At 42.5% G+C, this 19,219-nt stretch overlaps 1 protein-coding gene across 1 annotated transcript in view; it reads right to left on the reverse strand.

Annotated features, from left to right (window-relative positions):
* Positions 1-19,219, reverse strand: part of trappc12 (trafficking protein particle complex subunit 12) — a 38,826-nt gene that overhangs the window by 10,623 nt on the left and 8,984 nt on the right. The window contains exons 4-5 of the mRNA XM_080479788.1: positions 6,154-6,267; positions 3,302-3,440 (exon numbers count right to left, since the gene is read on the reverse strand). Coding sequence (XP_080335914.1) covers positions 3,302-3,440; positions 6,154-6,267 — 253 coding nt within the window. The remainder of the gene's footprint in view (positions 1-3,301; positions 3,441-6,153; positions 6,268-19,219) is intronic.

The raw sequence follows: 19,219 nt of genomic DNA on the forward strand, positions 1-19,219 counted from the left end.
TCTCTCTCTCTCTCATATCCCAGAGGAAGAGCCTATATTCAGGTGAGTCCCCGGGCTTTGATCAGGGTCTCTTTGATATTGTCATCAGATCTGAAACTCAGCTCACTGGGTCCATCTTTGGCTGCTGCTTCTGCCAGTCTGCGTATCTCAGTTTCTATCTTTCTCCTCTATCTGCTTGTGCTTTCTATCGAGCCCATCTAAAGCACATGACACACACACACACACACACACACACACACACACACACACACACACACACACACACACACACACACACACACACACACACACACACACACACACACACACACACACACACACACACACACACACACACACACACACCCCAGAGTTTCCATCGCTGTCCTGTGTTACACCTGTTTCATCTTCATACCGACTGTACCACGCTGACTTGGCGGGATTCATTATTCCGTCTCTGCAGAGCGTTGGTTATTTTCAACTACTTTCCAAATTGAGATTTTCGGTTCTCTGTTAGAATTTTGTTACACGTCATGTTACAGATGGAAATATCTTGACATGGCATGTTGATTTTGGGCATTTCTGACATTATAGAGAAATAACAAGTAGTTCTTATTCATAAACAGTCTCACAGTGAAAACATCCCTGTTGACTCTGGGGTTGACGTCCTTTCTATGAGCAGTTTGCATGTTTTCCCTGTGCGTGCTCCCACGGTCCAAAATCAAAACATATTAGAAAAGTAGTGTTTTCATATTAAATGTAGATGTGAACGAATGCATGTGCGGTGACTGCGCTTTCCCTTTCACACAACTTCACAAGTTCATGCGCTCACTTCCTTCCAGTAGAGAGACATTTTTTTTTTTAGAAAATGTTACTTACACATGTTCTGGGTCAAGACTCATTACACAAACAGAAACATCTCCAGTAATCGGACTTGGCAGTCAGATGAAAAGGTTGACAGAAAAATGTGAGTGTGGTTAGTATTATGGCAGCTCCTGGAATCCTTCCGTCTCAAGTAAAGTGAAGTACAACATTATTACCGACAAGAAATGCACAAAATATGAACAAATAAGTCTTTAGGCTGTTATGTCAGCATCAGAATACCAATATCCACTTGGGCGTGGAGACAGTTAGGGTTAAAGAGGATACTTTTTGGATTATTACATTAATTTCAGAATTCACTTTATGAATCTGAAAAGATCTAATTCCAGGACATCTTTCAAGGAAGATTTTATTTTTGGTGTAATTTGACACCAGTCTCACTGTCCTACTAGCTGCTGCTCCGCCTTGAACAGAAGTTCCAATCCTTGTATGGTGACATGAACAATGTACCTGAACTTACTGGACAAAGGAGGTATATGAAAATGTTAAACTCATAATTATACATTATACATATGTAACGTGTGTAACATTACGTGTATTTTTGAAACAAATGTCTCGTAAAAACCCGTCAAAACCACAAGACCTTCCAGTCTGACCTTACTTTCCATATAATTTTTGATAAAATGCTGTCATGACAATATCTGGTCTGATAAGATTCCAGCTTCATTCACTAAATCAACAGGTGGTGGCGATATCTCATCTTGAATTATATATATATAAAAGTAAGTAATGTGTTATGAATAAGGAAATGTGCTCGTTAATTCACCTAAAAGTTAATGTAGGTGAAATTCAGGCCTGTTTTGTGCATTGGGGGACAGTGGTGAGCTATTGTTATAACTTGTTTTACATCAATCCAGATCTTTTACAGTTAAGTGAGATTTAAAAAAAAAAAAAAAAAAAAAAAGTAATGGCCAACAGTTATAGCCTCTGTTGTGTTTAGGATAAATTCAGTCATTTGGTCTTTTCAGACTAGATCGAACCCAGGCAATTGTTAGTTCACAAAACTGGTGTTTAAATAAAAAGACAGTTAATAAAATATACTTATGTACTCAGCTCAAAATTAAAATACAATATCACAAAAAACGTGTTCAAAATGCTGCTTTTTATCAAGATAAAATTTGTCAACTTATGTCTCAGCCATCAATAGCAGTGCTAACGGGTTAGCCGCCTCGATTCGGCAACGCACAGACATCATCAGAATGACATCAATGCGGTTCTCTTTTATCACCTTATCTTCACAAGTTAATGAGAAATGCAAAAAGCAAACTGCCCCACGGTCTTTGTCTCGAGGCAGAACTCGAAACACTCAATGAGAAGGATTTTAGACTTTCAGACAACTGCAGGACTACAAAGGTTTAAATATTTCTGAGTCCAAATTGGACACAACTTTTCATTTAATGGTCAAATTAATATCAAAGGAGGATTGATTTTTCTTTCTTTCTTTTTTTTTTTTTTTGAGGGCTCAGTCGATCCCAATTCTTCCCAGAGCGATACGTGAGGCAGCCCGTCTCGTAAGGCGCTCAGAGTGGGATCGTGGGTAATAGATAGTCGATGCGAGCGTTAGACTGGAGACGTGTTCGACTTCTGATGCCATGCTCCACAACTCATGCCAGTTTGTCTGTGAGCACCTAGTCGGGCACAAAGCGTTTAATATTGAGCAATGGAAAGTCAATCGGTGCTCTCTTTAGACGGTTGTGCAGAGTAGCTTTGAGTGTTGCTTTTTTGTTTTTATGTATTACTGTGTGTGTGTGTGTGTGTGTGTGTGTGTGTGTGTGTGTGTGTGTGTGTGTGTGTGTGTGTGTGTGAGTGTGTGTGTGTGTGTGCAGCTGTGTCTCCGCTCCTGCCTTCAGTGTGGTAGCCCGAGGGGCGAAGCAGATCCAAAGTAATGGGAATACATTAGAGAGCAATTCATGCAGTGTAAAAGGAGGAAAAACAAAACCAAAGAACTGCTGGAGACAAGTAGAGTTGTTGGAGCTTCTCGACGATACAGTCTGATATCAAGCTCCTGGCAGAAACTTTCCTTTGAATATTTAATAGGACAGTGGTGGTGTGCTTGTGTACCCCCCCCCCCCCAAAAAAAAAAGAAACGTGGGTAAAAAGCAAAATCCTTTTGGAGAGTGGGCTAATAACACATTCAAAACTCACAGATAAGAGTTTCACGGCAGCTTTTCAGTGCAGTGATGAATGCTACTATTCAACCTTCTCCACCAAAGTTAATGGGACGTCCTTTGGACACATGAAACGTGAAGACAGATGTGAATTAATGTATTACTGTACAAAGCAGGAGGGTTCTATCTTTCAGTTTCTCATCGGTGATCAATGCCACAAGCGTTTTTCTATACATGAAATGTCAATACAGTTGATGCCAGAGAGCAGGAAATAGAAGGATTTCACACAAACTGAGTGTGCGTGTGTGTGTGTGGTGTGTGTGTGTATGTACCTCTCCGTCCGGGGTAAACTGTGGGGTAGTACTCATAGTAGAGGTCTGGTTGGTCCAGGTTGCCAAACGGCTCGAACTCCAGCTCAGCGTTTTGGAAAAGGTTCAGCTTGGTGAGAAGAGCGAGCCGCACAAACCAGAGCTGGAACACACACACACACACACACACACACACATATATATATATAAAGACTATGTGCCTGGCAAACTCAAAATGAATGAATTTCAAATATAATAAGTGCAATTAATTGTAATTAATTTGTAATGGGCAATTAATAAGAAAAACATTGATTGACAGTTTTAAAGATTTCAAAAATCTATGAAAAATAACCAAAACTTCTGAAACAATGCAGGTGGGAACTGTGTACGAGCTGGAGCAAAACTAAACAACTAACCAAACAACAAACTGAACGAGGCAGTAATATTTGGTGTAAATTACGGGCAAGAGAAAGCACACTGTTTTTAGGAAAGTGTTTGTATATAGTGTAGATCATATCGTTATAGCAATATGTGAAAACATTATTACATATTGTACGTTTGTCTAATATCGTTCAGCCCTCTTATATAAACCGATTGGACACAACATATTGTGATCTGATTTTTTTTTCTCTAACTGTCTTCACCAGTAGACTGGAAGAAAAACCAAAACATTAAATCTGTTTGAAAAGCAAACATCAAACATGGAGAGTCACGTCGCTGGACACTTTAGTACTGCAGTGCATTTTGGTGGAACTCTGGTTTTCTTGTGTTCAAAGTTTCTAATTTCAGAAATACTCGTTGCAGTCAAAGCACCCGAAACATTCTGATGGTCTTGCATTTAATTCTTCACAGAAACATTTGGTAACAATGACGTAAATGTTGGTTTTTAATGAAATAAATCTCATTTTACACTTCATTGCTCTTTTACCTGAAGTTGTTTCTCCCCCTGCTTCTACATCAAATTGCACTCTGTATTTACTGTGTATAAATCGACTGTTTCTACAATGTGGCTGTTCTTAAAAAGCACCGGCGATACGACTGTTAAAGATCTTTGACATCCTGATGCGGCCCATCAGTTCACTTCTGTCAGAAAATAAACTGTTCTAGCTTTTGTCTCTTGATTCCTTCCCTGAAAGTCCAAGTACCTTCTCTCCATCTCCTTCCTAAAGCACAAAGCTTGCCAACTCGCAGTCTTCGCCGAGTTTGTAATTTGGCACCAGGCTCAATAAACGGCAGCTGTTTTTTTCCCCCCTGGAATTTGCCGTGTCTGGAGGAAACGACCGAGCCGAAACATCTGTGACACGCTGATGTCCGCTCACAGCAGAAGTGCCGTTTCCCTGTTATCTAACAACGGTGTCATGTGGTACATTTGTGAGAAAAAACACGAGGGCAACGACAGCACGACTCGTTCGATGCTGAATTTGACGTGAATGAAAATCTTCAATCAATAAATTTCAACAGAAACTTTTTTCAACAAAAGCTACTCATGACAGAATACTGTGCACATTTGGGAAGCAGTAATGTTTGCATTAAACACATTTCTTTTCTTGCTTTGTACCATGTAATTATAAATCTATTTAGAATTAGCACAACAGTGACGTATTGATTGGCTGTATATATGCCGTTTCTCCTTCATTTGTTTGTCTTCATTAATTCTGTGTTTTTCCACTCTGTTGTTTTCTGCTTAAACTAAAAAAAAAAAAAAAAAAAAAAAAAAAAAAAAGCACTTAGAACTGTTGGAAGGTAACAAACTGTATTTTCCCTCACGGTGATTCCTGCTGCTGCAGCGTGGAGTTAATCATCAGAAATAATCCATCAGACAGCTTTGGTTTCGGGCAAAAGTCAGAATGGAGGACGGTGTACTGTACACGCTGTGTGTAAAGCCGATTCACATCTGGAGGGCACAGGCTGTTCCAGGACCATGTTGTTGAAATTCTCTCGAGCTTTTGACGGCGCGCAGCCGTATGCAGTTGGACGGGAGCCCGGGCCCGTTGCTGCACCCTCAGCTGATTGAGCCGAGAACAGACTGCCTCGTGGTCGGATCCAGAAACTGGCGAGCGGCGTGCAAAGCCTCTAAAGACTCCGCTCTGTCGACCCCTGTCTTCGCTCGGTGCCGCCTCGACGCTGTCTGCTGTCATTACCGCTGACGGCTGTGCTGCCGGCGGCGGCGGTGGGGACGCGGCGGTGGTGTTCGTGCGGTGGCATTTGGCGAGCTGCTTACAGATCAACACCTTCAGGAGGAACTTGGAGGAAACTTCACGAAGAGCTCCGAGCATCAACACGAACCAACTGTAACCTTTGGATTTACACTCCAGCGCTCTTGACTACGTTCAGTCGAGGAGGTTTGCATATTTTACTTGTGGATATATTGATTCTATAGAGCTTCTTGTGTAGATTGGGTGGGTTTCTGCACAACTGAAGATATAAAAGCCACGGTTCGATTCAAGGCTTTCGGGGCCTTCTGTGTGGGTTTTGACTAAGAACTCTGGTTTCCTGTTTTCGGTGAATTCATGTCTATAAATAGCCAGTATGTTTGAATGAGAGTATGTGATTGTTTCTTTCTGCTTGGAAATAATTATAAGCGCAGTTAAGAGAGGAAAAAAAAGAAAAAAGTGTCCGATAACTGAATAATGGGGGACTGAATAATCAGTGAAAACCTATCTGTGAGGATATATCAGAACATTATCCTTCAAGCACATTATTGGGTCTATTTCCAGCTAAATGTAAAATGTATTTCATTTTCAAGTGCTGTTGAGGAATAATGACATGATGGTGCGATACGGGACATGTTCTGGCTCTCTGCCACCCACGGAATCACTGAGGCAGGCAGAGTGCAGGCAGGACAGCGCTATGGATGGAAGTGGCAGACGTCTCACCTGCAGAGAGTCGGTGGTGTGGGAGCTCGGCTGGCCGGCCTTGCCGTATCCCTGCCCATGAGCCGTCAACAGTCGGCCGGTTAGATCCACCGCAGCCCGCCAGTTCTTACTGCTCTGCAGGGGGGGAAAAAAGAGTGGGGGGGTGAGACGTTTCAGAAACATACACTCCGTCCTGATTGACTGATAATAACAGGTTGAAGAGAAGGCACCACCAGGAAGAAATACACCTCGTATCCAGATTCCAAATTTATCTATTGAGCTCTCCGCTCCCTTGCATGGGAAACATTTGTCAGTTGTTCTCACAAGAGGACGACGTGTACGGAGAGCCCAAAGCAAAATTCCTTGTGTAGTTTTCATGCCGTCCACTATTAGATTGGCCTGTTTTTACTCACAAGAGGAAAGTCGCAACACCGCTAGAAATCCTTGCCGTGTGGCATCATTTGCTCAACAACCGCTTCACATTTTTTCTGTACTGTAAACCGTTTTGTGCATCGCACGGATGGAAAACTTTGCTCGATGTGGGGGCTGGGGGGGGGGGGGGGGGTCGTCAAAACCTCGGCCACAAGGATCAATGAGAATTATGGAAGCTAATTTAATGAAAAGCTAATTCATTACAAAAACAACTAACAGCACCCACTAGTGGCCAAAGATGAAAACTACAGTTTTCAGAGTTTCTGCAGTTGCCGTGTGAATGGACATAGTTTTCAAACAAACAAAAACGCAAAAATTATGCGTTTTTACTTGGAATATCACGTAAACAGGGCTTCATTTTCATCGACATCCATGCATTGAAAATCTTACCTTGAAATTAACCAAGGAATAGAATAATTCACAGCATCTTTTTATCAGCGTCCCACCATTAGTTGTAGAACCAATAATTTCATAATTTTTGGAGTATTTTTATGTAGATACAACCTATATGTCTGCGGTATTGAGATGGACAAGCTCCAGCCAGCTATAATGTTAGACTGGATAAAGCAAAAAAAAATAAATATAAAAAAGAGTTGTTGTTATATTTTTGTCATGTTGGTTGCGGCAATAACTATGCCCAGAGAGCTTTTTAGTGGTTTTCGTGACACATAAGGGAAAAACTCCTCCTGGGTATGAGGCTTTTGTTATTTTAATAAATATTGCAATTATTTCTGGTTCACCTACATTTAATTATTGTGTGCTTAAAATTCAGAGCTACCTGTGCTTCTGGCTAGGACTGTGCTTTGTGGTGGAATGAATGTTGGTCTTCTTTCTTAAAAGATAGCAGTAAATTGGTGTTCCCAGGCTATGTCTTCTGCTCATCAGAGGCTTCTGCTCAATAATGCAGCATTTTCAGATTACAAGCAGTGATTAGTGAGTCAGGATTGGTTATTACAGAACAAACTGAATAATAACCTTTGTGAAAATAAGCTCGGACAAAGTCGAAAAATTTCTTATCGTCACACCTCGTCGTAGCATTTTTTATGTTGCATTAATACTCGGCCCTGCTTTTAATGTTAAATAGGGGTAACAACAAATCCCTGATGGGGGGATAAAAAATAAGAGGGACACACATTTCCTATGCACACATGGTGCAATGAAGAATGACAAGCCACTGATTTTACAAGCAATATCTTCCATGTTACAAAACAAAGGGATAATCACAATTATTTTATACACGTCAACCTATTAATGTGTCATCTAAAGCGGTAAAGTAGAAGCCACTGTGTATGAAATGATTCAGGTGTGTGAAAGCTAGAGGACACACACACACACACACACACACACACACACACACACACACACACACACACACACACACACACACACACACACACACACACACACACACACACACACACACACACACACACACACACACACACACACACACACACACACACACACACACACACACACACACACACACACACACACTAACCCAGGTATCAACAGCATCTGCTTCCACAGGAGGTGGTACAATAGGTAAGAGGGGGACGGGGATGGGAGGGGGGATGGAGAGTCACCCCACCCCATCACTGCACATGACAAGGTCGGCTTGTCGATTGGGTCCTAAGTGCTGTGCCATTCATCACAGCCAAGGACCTAATTAGGAGAGCGAGGGCTACTTTCTTTTCGAGTCATCTTTGTCATAAAAGCTCATTGCCCTCTTCGCTTTCTTTCTCTGTTGTAGCTGTGCTTTCATCCCCACCTCTTCCTCAGCATTGTTTCCTCCACATCTTCCTGTTTCCTCACCTCTGTCCCTTTCATCTGCCTCGCTTCTCTCCCCTTCCGTCACGGTTTCCTCACATATTGCTCCTCCCTCCCTCCCTCCCTCCTTTCTGCCCTGTGCCAGTAGCTGCGCTGCCTCTGAATCTTCATTAGGAGGGGAAATGAAGCTGAAAACGAGGAGGCAGCCTGGATGGCCGAAAGCAGCTGCAGTCAGTCACGGGCGCACAAGTATCCTGCGGTATGCTACAGTACACCACTGCCCTGCCACAGGGCACGACAAGACAGCCGTGCGAGTGTGTTTGGAGGTGTCTGTGAGAGATTTGGCGATATGGGGTGAGTGGAGGAAATGAGAACAGCCTAGCAGCGGTGTACCATGGCTGCATTCCTCCACACACCAAGTCGAGACAGGGACGCAGAAGGATAAGAGGTTTCAGCAGAGGATAAGCAAGATGTGGATAGAAGAAATCCGGTGGACATGTGGTGTGAGAGCGCACAAGTCAAAGTTAGCCATAGTGGAGGGAAGAAAACAAAGCAGGGACTCTACACCAAAGGAGCTGGAGAAAAAGAAATAAAAATGCCAGTGGGTACCAGAATGGAGAGATGAGAAAAACTGACTGCCAGGGGAGCTACAGAGAGACACAAGGAGCCAAAGTAAAAAAAACAACAACTCCAAACCCTACAAAGAGAACTTCAGCTCACTCCTTACATAACTGTAGCATCACCGCAACGCACAAATTTGCACTTCGACATTATCTCACGCCAGTCTGTAATTTCAGGTCATGAACCCAAGGCCAACATTACCGGATGGTGTGATTCGAGTGGGAACGGCAGACAGGGTGGCACGATTCGAGTGGCGGGGTCACGGGGGTCGGTCGCCGCTAACAATGAGGTGTCAGCGCCCTCGAGTGAGATAATGACGGGCGTCTCGTTGCTGCGTCGTTGTCGTCTGAAACGGTTGAACTTGAGGTCTGACCCCAGTTGATGACAAAAATCTAATGAACAACAGCAGACTGGACTGTGTTGAAGATGCTAATCTAACATTTACAACGTGCGGGGTCTCGACTCCAGCTGTCAGAATTCATTACAGCTGCTGGAATGCCTGGCCAGTCTTTTACACTGTTGCTTCAAGCAGCCCTCTTCAACCACTGGATGCCATTTTGTGATTATATGATAAAACTTCAGCAACATAGAATGGAAACTTTCTTCCTCACGGTTTGGCAAACTAACAGAGACACAACACGGTCAGGATGCTCTGGATATTGTAGGTATCGCCGCCAAATCACACTTTAATTTGCGAAATACATGTATGGACAATACCCAGTAACTAATCAGATCACGTCTGGAGAGTAGGTGTGAGGAATATGGACATTCATGTGAACAAGTTTCATTCAATGGTGCCATGAAAAATTTGATCTTGTCAGTTCACATGGCTGGTCCAAGGTTGGCTGGTTGTTCGATCCTCTATTTTGCCCTGCCCATAGGCCAAAGAGTGTTTGGGCAAGACACTGAAGCCCAAGTTGCTCCCAATGGTGTGTGAGCATGAATGTGTGAAACTTGAAGTAGAAAATGCACCGTATAAGTCGACATCCGAGTGACAGTGCTGGTTTCAGTTTCTGTAATAACCAGGTTTTACAGGAGCGGGTTATTAGCCCACTGCCAAACTCACAATCTGGATTGCCAGGGGATCGCTCTTCGTCTCGTCTCTACCCTTCGATCTGTTCGGCATGGGTGGCCCTACCAGGAGTGTAATACTCCAGCCGACATACACCATGGTAAGGTAGTGATCCCATCTGGGTAGGCCATATAAGTAATGTCCATTTAATATTTACTGATAAAGACATATTGTTTCATTGTGAAATCAATGTCATAATAGAAACGGGTTCTCTTTATCAGGTTCACGATCAAATAACTCTCCAAGGTATTCAGGGAAAAAATAAAACGGTTGAGGATACCTCTATGTCTGGCAAGGGCTTCAAAAAGATCCCCAATAACTGATATTCAGTCTGTCTGAGGAAAATCATCTGCAGGTAATGTACAATTTAAACAAATGGGACTAACCTTAAGAGTATTCACCCCAAGAGCAGCTTTAGATATAGAAACAAATCTTGAAGAATCTACAAAATACACACAGGATGTACAAAGGTAAAAATGTAGGCAATGATTTCAAAGTGTATAGCTCTTCCGTCACATCAAGTCTGTGTACATCAAAGTTGAAGATGAACTGGAAGCTGTAGGATATTTATTGTCCAAAATGAACAAAAGATCGTTTTGTTTTTTGGGAAACAATAAAAGTCAACTCCTGTCTGAGGAAAACCAAAGCGTGAGAGACTTAATACCAAGTTAACCTGAAAATCATTTCTTCAAGTTTTGGTGCCGTTTCACTGCTACATGGATTGAACAGTCTGAAGTTGCTGATTTGTTGGCGTGTCTCTCTTAAGGACAGCTTGAGTACATCACATCTGACCAAAACTTGCAATTCATAGTTCAGGTAACCTTGCAGGAGAGAGGACTTTATATGGAAGTTGGCTGAAAATTTCAAAGGTTCAAATGATATTGCAATTTTTTTTTGTTGTAGTAAAATTTTCTTAGGTATAAATGTGTAATTAAGTTGTGCACACAATACATTTGAATAGTTGATATTTTATTGAATATAAAAAAAAGTTTTATTATGTTCAAGGACCCCTGTTGAAATAAAAAAGCCGAAATTCTCTACATATTCTTTTTCTTTTGAAGTTCCACTGCATCAAAAGCTAAGGTGAACTTATTTCTTTCTTAAAAAAGCATACCAAGAGCTCACTGATAGCTTAGCTTTCCACGAGCTCCATCATGCATACAAAGCATGCTGTCACTCCTCAGGTTTGAATGATTTCAATTAATGCAAAAGGGGCAGTGGGATGACAAAAAAAACAAAAAAACACAAACAATAGGCTGGTGGTGATTAATAATTTAGCTCAGCTCAAATGACTTCGCAATAATGCATAATCAGATTCCTCCTAAATCACAAGAGGAGGCATTACCGTAGTGATTTATAGCCAGTGATATTAAATGAGGACTTGACTATTATAAAGGCTGAGTGACAAGGCTGTGTGTTGGGATTTTGTGGGTAAGTCTCTGGTGCGATCGCAGGGAAGGGCTATTTTCTTTTGTTTGCAGCGATGTGCTTCTTTTGGAGGAGGACGGCAGGGCAGCACACCTACTTCTTCTCCTGACGGAACAAAGTCATCAAGACAAAAGGCGGGAAGGAAATTAAGGGGCTAGAAGTCAGCGAGGAATCCACAGGATGATTCGCCAGGTAAGTAATCAGACCTAAGTGCCACTGACGTGATTCGGTGGCTTCCATTAAACACGTCCACAGAGGAAGATATGGAGCACACGCTTTAAATGTGTTCAGCTTTACAGGAAACAGCTTCATCTATTCTAATTAACAGGTTTGACTCCAGCAGCGGTGCAACGCTTCACCCAGACTCCTTACATAGTCACATCTTCGCAGACAAAACACATGTGATGAAGATGTGCACACGTTCTCTCTCCTTCGCACACAAACACATACACATAATTAGTCTCGTCGTGAGTTTAAAAGGGGTGAGGCTTCTTAATTGCGTTGAGGATCGGAAGTTCACTGCGACTATCCTTTGGTAATTCTTTTTTTTTTTTTTTTAAAGAAATACACAACCCCTGCATAACAAAGCCTGACGAACAAACGAACGCCCACTTGTTCTCTCGCAAGACCCGAAGCCTCCAGGCATATCAAACTTAAAAAGGCTCCCCCACACCAGCTTTGGTTAACACAGGGAGCTCCAGTGCTACTTCAATTAAGCCCCTTGCATTTTGGATTACACAGAGGAGTGTGGGAAAAAAACACTCTGGTAATATGCTATGCTAGTCACTACAACTTAACTTTGATGCCTCTGTAGTCTGACTGCGGACACTCAAAACGGGGGTGGGGGGTGGGGGGGGGGTGCTGCCCGGAAACTAAAGGACGCCATAATCGGTTACTGTACTGATATGAACTTCACAAAGCAGCCATTTTGTCTCAAGCGGGCAGTCGCCCGGACTCTTCAAACGGTATCACCGAGAGACGGCGTCCAGACACACAGCCGCATACTATACGATGTGAATCCACGCTACTTGCTCGTAGCTTGTAGGAGAACTCCACATGGCACTCCCAACGATGACTCAACACAGTTTCCAAGTTCTAAGTGACGCTCCCCAGGGTAATATCAACCGCTGATTGACTAGTGGGCAGCTGGGTAGCGTTTGATGGCTTGGTTGTCAACAAAAACAACATGTCCCGTTTCCCCCATCCCTCTGAGAGCACCGCCGAAGACAGGATTTAAGAATTCCGTTCTGTGCCTGATCCACAACTGAAGACTCCAGAAGTACAGCAGAGACAACTTTGTAAGGAATGCTGCAGGACATGAAGATGATGTCGAGCTGGACCGACTCTGAGTCGTGGTTCCATTAGATGAGGAAGTCGGGGTAAAAACACATGAGAAATTAGATGATTAAAGTTTTGTTGTGGAAACGTGAATGGAGTTTTGAAAGCGACTGATATACAAAAGGTCAAATAAAAGTATCTGGGTACTTGTTGATACCAAGTTTTGTCAAACATAGCATTGCCACAGATTTCACTAAAATATGATTACACTGGCAAACATAACTATAAACGTAAGATAGTTCTTACCACAACGCAAAATGCAAAGCCATGGTCTGAAACACAGCTTTGTTGTGGGAATAGAATTTTCTTTCAGCACCAGAAGAGGAGTAGTTGGTGACTTGTTGACAAGGTCTTCTCATGTCAAATATACTTGAATTTTTTTTGCTTTTGTGTTTCTCATTTCTTAAATTTTGTCAGTTATGAAATAAATAAAGTGAAATAACATCCCACCATGACGAGATGTTTTATTTTGATGATGAACCTAATAAATTAATGTACTTTACTGATATAGTGCTTTTTTTTTTTCACCCAAAGCCCACTGTCACACACACACACACACACACACACACACACACACACACACACACACACACACACACACACACACACACACACACAAAAACACACACACACAAAAACACACACACACACACACACACACACACACACACACACACACACACACACACACACACACACACACACACACACACACACACACACACACACACACACACACACAGTGATGGTTGCCATGAAAAGCACTCAACTTCCCCTGGGAGCCATTCAGGGTTCAGCCTCTTGACATATGGGCACGTGACGAGGGATCGGACCTGCGACCTTGCTATTGGAGGACAACTCACTCCAGTTTTAACATATTCTTTCATGTGGTGGATATTCCTGTCTCGCTGGATCTCCTTTGAACAGTTTGATGTGGTGTCTGTCAATAAAGCATGATGCATCGTCTGGGACGAACCGTGAATCATTCGGAGCCCGGCGCCGTGGCAGTGCTCATCTCTTTAATTGGCAATATACATTCAGATAAGAAGTTTTTTCACAGGCCTGATGCAGAATTGGTTGTAACCTTTGCTGCTCTATGAAGATGACATGTCTTTCTGCTTCGATGTAAAATGGAGTCACTACAGTTGGACCCCATCAGTACATGCAGCTCATCTACAGTATTTTGAATACAGTTTTCATGACAGCAGTGGTTCAGTAAGAAATCACATATACTGGCTAATGAAGAAAGATATTTAGAGATCTCAGTATCACCTCAGAAGTACTTTAAGCCTTGTGTTAATATTCTTTCGCCACTTTCGGGATTTAACATGGGACATTCACATACTCGTGACTCCTAGAAAATTAATGACATCAGTAGAATTAAAAAAAATAAATATTGAACATAGACTAAAATAAGTTTCTCTATTATATACACAGTATGAGCAGCAGACAAGAGTAACTACAAGTTTCTTATTACCATCAAAAACATGCAGTCATATTGAATTACTGGCCGAAAATGAAGGTTAATGAAATGGACACTTGATAAAACCCCCCGCAAAAAAACAACAACAATTCTATAGCCTTGACATCACGAGAAAGTTTAACTGGATTAACCCTTTATGTTGTCGGGCCAGCAGGGTGAAATCTCCATCTCCACACCACCTCAAATAAGCCTGGGCATATGGATGCAGCCAATATGAACGGAGCAAGGTGAGAACAACTACCACTAAGGTTTAAACATGCCCTTCAGCGCAACAAAAGCTGACGGTGCATTATTCCGAGCCGGGCTTGTGCGCGCAACTGGAGGCGGAAATGACAGCCATGTAGAAAGGTTACGATAATGACAAGTAAAGGTTACGGCAATGATATCAAAGTGCGATGCAGCAGCTGGGTCGTTGCAGTGATTATGGGGGTGTGTCTGTCTGACCCAGCCAAGGTGGGTCTCTCTCTCTCTCTCTCTCTCTCTCTTTTGCTCTGCCTTTCTGCACACACACACATACACAAACACTCTCTGGCCCCGGGCCCAGACGGCATCACACTGTGGGAGGAAAGAGAGGTTAGAGTCTCCAGTGGGAAGTACAGAGGGAAGGAAGTGAGAGACGGAGATGAAGGAGAAGAAGGGGAGGAGGGTTGGGTGAGGGGGGGGTGGTGGAGGAGAAGGGAAACGGTGGTGATTGCTAATGAGAGAGACAGATGAGGCCAGTCGAGGGTGGTGCTGAGTTAGAGGCTCGCTCGCTGCTGACCACACCACAGCGGGGACAGGAGAGGAGACAGAGGTCACTGCGAAGTACAAAAGGAGACGTCGAGCGGAGGTCCTGAGAGCCGAGCAAACTCAGCGTCTTCATTTCCCATCAATTACAGCTATTTAACAATGCTATGAGCAACAAAGTCAAGTCATACATATCAGATTTTTTTCACACTTTTAGTAGACGTTTTATCCAAAGTTTGGTGGAACACAATAAATTAGTAGTAAGTAAAGAAGAGTTTTGGCCATAACCTGCTGTGAAGTGTTGCATAACTGCACTTTTTGTAGTAAAAAAATGAAAATAAAGATAAGATCACTGAGCGTTCTATAAGCAGCCTCCATCCCCATCCGTACCTGGTGTGAATAAGGAGTTAGTTTGAGTTTGAGTAGAAACAGTAAGTTAAAGAAATTGCATAAACATTAAGTTGTAAAGAAGCACTGGTCTTTTATGTCTTTTATGCACGGTGATGCTCTCGACAGTGTCAGTAGTCTAAAAGAAACACTTGCGAGAAACCACTTTTACAAGACACAAAAGGTTTAAAAACTGCAATCTCACTGCCTATCTCCCAGTAAGATGATAAAATCTATTCTTTCTGTGTTTAACAAATCCATTATTTCAGCTGTGTAACCAAAATCCAATTCAAAATACCCACTGAAACTGAGGCAAGAAAGACAAAAGTGCCAAACTGCTGGCGGGGGTTTGAGGGTTTTTAGGACTCTGCTGCGGCACATCATTGTGCAGGTTATTTGCATTTTGGAGGTAGACGAGACTCGGGAGTGAGCTCGGGTTTCAAGCCTTCACGGAGTCCTGCTGAGTCCAACACAAGCATGTATCGCCTAATTTCTGGTCCAAAGTTGACCACCGAGCAACTGGCCGATCTGATGCAATGCTCAGAATCGTGTGCAAATGCACCTGCAGCACTCCGAAGTCTTCTCCTTTCACATTTGGTCTGTCTCATGATTCATGACACTCATGTAATGTTTCCTAGAAACTGTAAAATTTGGCAAATGCACGGACGGTCTTTTGATAACGGGCTCGCGTGACTTCTTTGCGAGACTTTTGCCGACTCAATAATCAAGGACTGAGTCACTCTTGTTGATGAATGGATCAGACTCCATCTGCCTCCTCCATCTACTACCATCCGCACACATGATTTATTTAGCAATAATTTATGAAATTTCCAAACTTCTAGGATCAAACAAACTCATAGATCAAAGCTGTCACAGGTGATGCGGCTCCCGTGCTCTCCGAGGGGAGGCTCGAAAAATCGGAAAATGAGAGGATGAGCACAGGCAGGCAGGCAAAACACACACACGAACACACACACACACACACACACACACACACACACACATCTAAACACACTCTTACTCACAGCACAAATGTCAGACAGTTTGAGGCCATCAAAAGTAACCTCCTGAAAGCTCGATGCCAGTGAAGACGTCTGACCGATCGCGCCGAAACACAGGACGGCTAATCCTTTAGCCTCCACAAGTACACTTGTGTTTATATGCTTTGAACACATTTTACCCCACTGATATTAGCTGTCAGCTTTTATCAGGCTTCTTGCCTGGATGACACTCCAAGCCAGTTCGGAGAGCTTATTCTGCCCGTGTGGCGTCCTTCTCTGTGTAAGTTGCAGCGATGAGCTGGCAGCGTGAGTCATGCTGCAGACCCAGAGAGTGACTGCACCCACTGCCACACACACACACACACTCCCACAGAAACAAACAAATACACACAGGTGCACAAAGTGCACCGATCCAACCTGAACACAGGAGATTTGGAAAGATAAGTATGCATTTCCGCTCTGTCCTTTTGTATGTGCCTCTATCTCCTCATCTGGTGAATGAGGACATCACTCAGACTCTGCTGGAGGAGTGCCATTAGTCACATAGAAACACACTTGGTAGTTCTCTCTGAAGAATCATGCGGAGTAAGACTTCCCATGCTTTTGTTAGACATATCGTATTACTACCCAGAAGGATCCGTTGCAAAAAAACAAACTAAAAGAAAACATATTTGGGGACATTTCAGCAGAAGTTTTAGCTTTTTATAACATTTCATATATATCTCAAATATAGACAAAACAAATAGGATGAGGAATTAAATGTCTAGAAAGTGAAATGCATATAAAATAAACAACGAAACAAGAAGAAATCGAGGCCCTGTTTACACGGCAATGTGTCGAGTGAAAATGCATTCGTTTTTGCGTTTTCGAAAAGTTATGAGTTTACACGGCAACGTTTTCGAAATGAGTTTACATGGAAATGGCAGAAACACCAAAATAAAGTAGTTTTCACGTAGGGCCACTAATGACTAATATAGTTTTTGTAATGAAACTACACACACGTGCACGCAGAGAACAAGACGCTATGAACATTAACAATGTAAATACACGGACATTCATTTGACACAGAAGAAGTTGGATTGTTATTTCGGGCGACTCTCACCTATAAAACTATCAAGTCCCAGGAGAATGAGCACTGGGAGTCATGACACTCTGGAGGCGGACGTTGTTATTGTCAATCAACTCATATGTACAGAAGAACTAATTACTACGGCCATGGTGCGCCTGCGAAGTAGCAGCGTTTCAGAAAAGTTGCGTTTTCCCCCCATTCACATGGCGATGGATTCGGATAGTCGTTTAAAAATCGTTTTCAGTGGCTACGAGCACCGTTGTCATACAAACGGACATCTAACACACAACAAATTTTAACGTTTGACGAGACCTTAGTTTGCTTTTTAATCATCTGTGTTTGTAAATCATAAAATAATCTGACATACTGTTGAAGAAGAGAAAAGAAAAAGAAAAAAGAAAACCGGACGAATAAAACTGTTCTCGTGCTCCCTTTATGAATATTTCCTAATAAAAATATGCTATATTTCAGTCACAGTAAATTCATATGCACTGTGGAAGAGCTGTACCTGCAAGACGTTGAAACGGTCAAAAACAACATCATGTCACATTTGTGCGCAGCTATTTTCAAAATAAAACATGGGGCCCTTAAATACCGATCCAAGGAGAGTGCGTCCTTTGTCTTCTGTTACTTCTGCTTTGCAACAACCAAGTTTCCAAGATTTCAGGAAGCTGGAGAGCAGCTGTAAAGGCAACTGAAAGAGAGGCTTCATGGAAGCGAGCCAATCAGAAGAAAGAAGAAAACCTTCAGGGACAGAAGCTGCAGAAAAAGAATCGGTGGAGTTTGGAATACAACAAAGTTTTCTTTTTTAAAAACAAACTTTAAGTCATAAATAGAAACTTTAGCAGAGTATGACAACATGAACGAGTTGGACAATCTCCCCCTTGAACAAGCAGGGTGTTCTCGTCTTTTTCCAAATCTGCAGTGGGCAATTCGAGATGTTGCCCATCAGTTTGAGATCCTGCGTGTTGGAAATCATCTGGCTTATTGAACCCCTGCTGGACAGAAGACTGAATTTCAAGCGGCAGAGAGGAAGCTTCTCCGTAGCTCGATCCCACCCTTGGACTCCCAGTGAAAAAGACCATTTCTTTTCATGGACCATAAGTATCACATTATGTGGTTTTTTTTCTGGTCTTTGCCACCGTCTCTACACTGTGATGAGCTAATTTGCTGGAAGAGGCACAAGGCATACCGCCGTCATGGCTTCTAAATATTCATGAAAGAAGATCCAGAGCTTTTCCAGAGATTTATCATGCAGTTTTAAATTACATACCAACATGTGGCCTGCAGTGACATGCATTAGAGTTTAGCAGAGAAGCTTTAGATTACACAGTGCATCACAGCTGGCTGCATATGAGGGAACGGACCGGCAAAAGTGCTTATGCTGAAGCTTGTTCACCACTGAAACACACCAAAGGTTGATGAGGCAATGATACACAGTGACTACTGTATTTTCAATATATATAGCCAGACGTAAAGGCGTAAGAAGACAAGAAAACACAGGAAGGCACTGAAAGGGATTTCACGACAGCTCTACCAGACGACCCAAGGTGTCTCTGGTGTCATCCCAGATAGACGCCTTATCCGCCCAATCCTGATATCTGATGCAAACCTTCGCAGAAAAGACTAAAAACATACGTTTTATGTTGTAAAATGTCAGTGACCTAGGTTGAATATTGAATAATAATGTATTTTTACAGATAAAGACACATAGTTCTTTTGATATATATATATATATTGATGCGTTGAGTATATATATG

Source organism: Lipophrys pholis (assembly GCF_963383615.2).
Source record: "Lipophrys pholis genome assembly, chromosome: 14".
NCBI lineage: Eukaryota > Metazoa > Chordata > Actinopteri > Blenniiformes > Blenniidae > Lipophrys > Lipophrys pholis.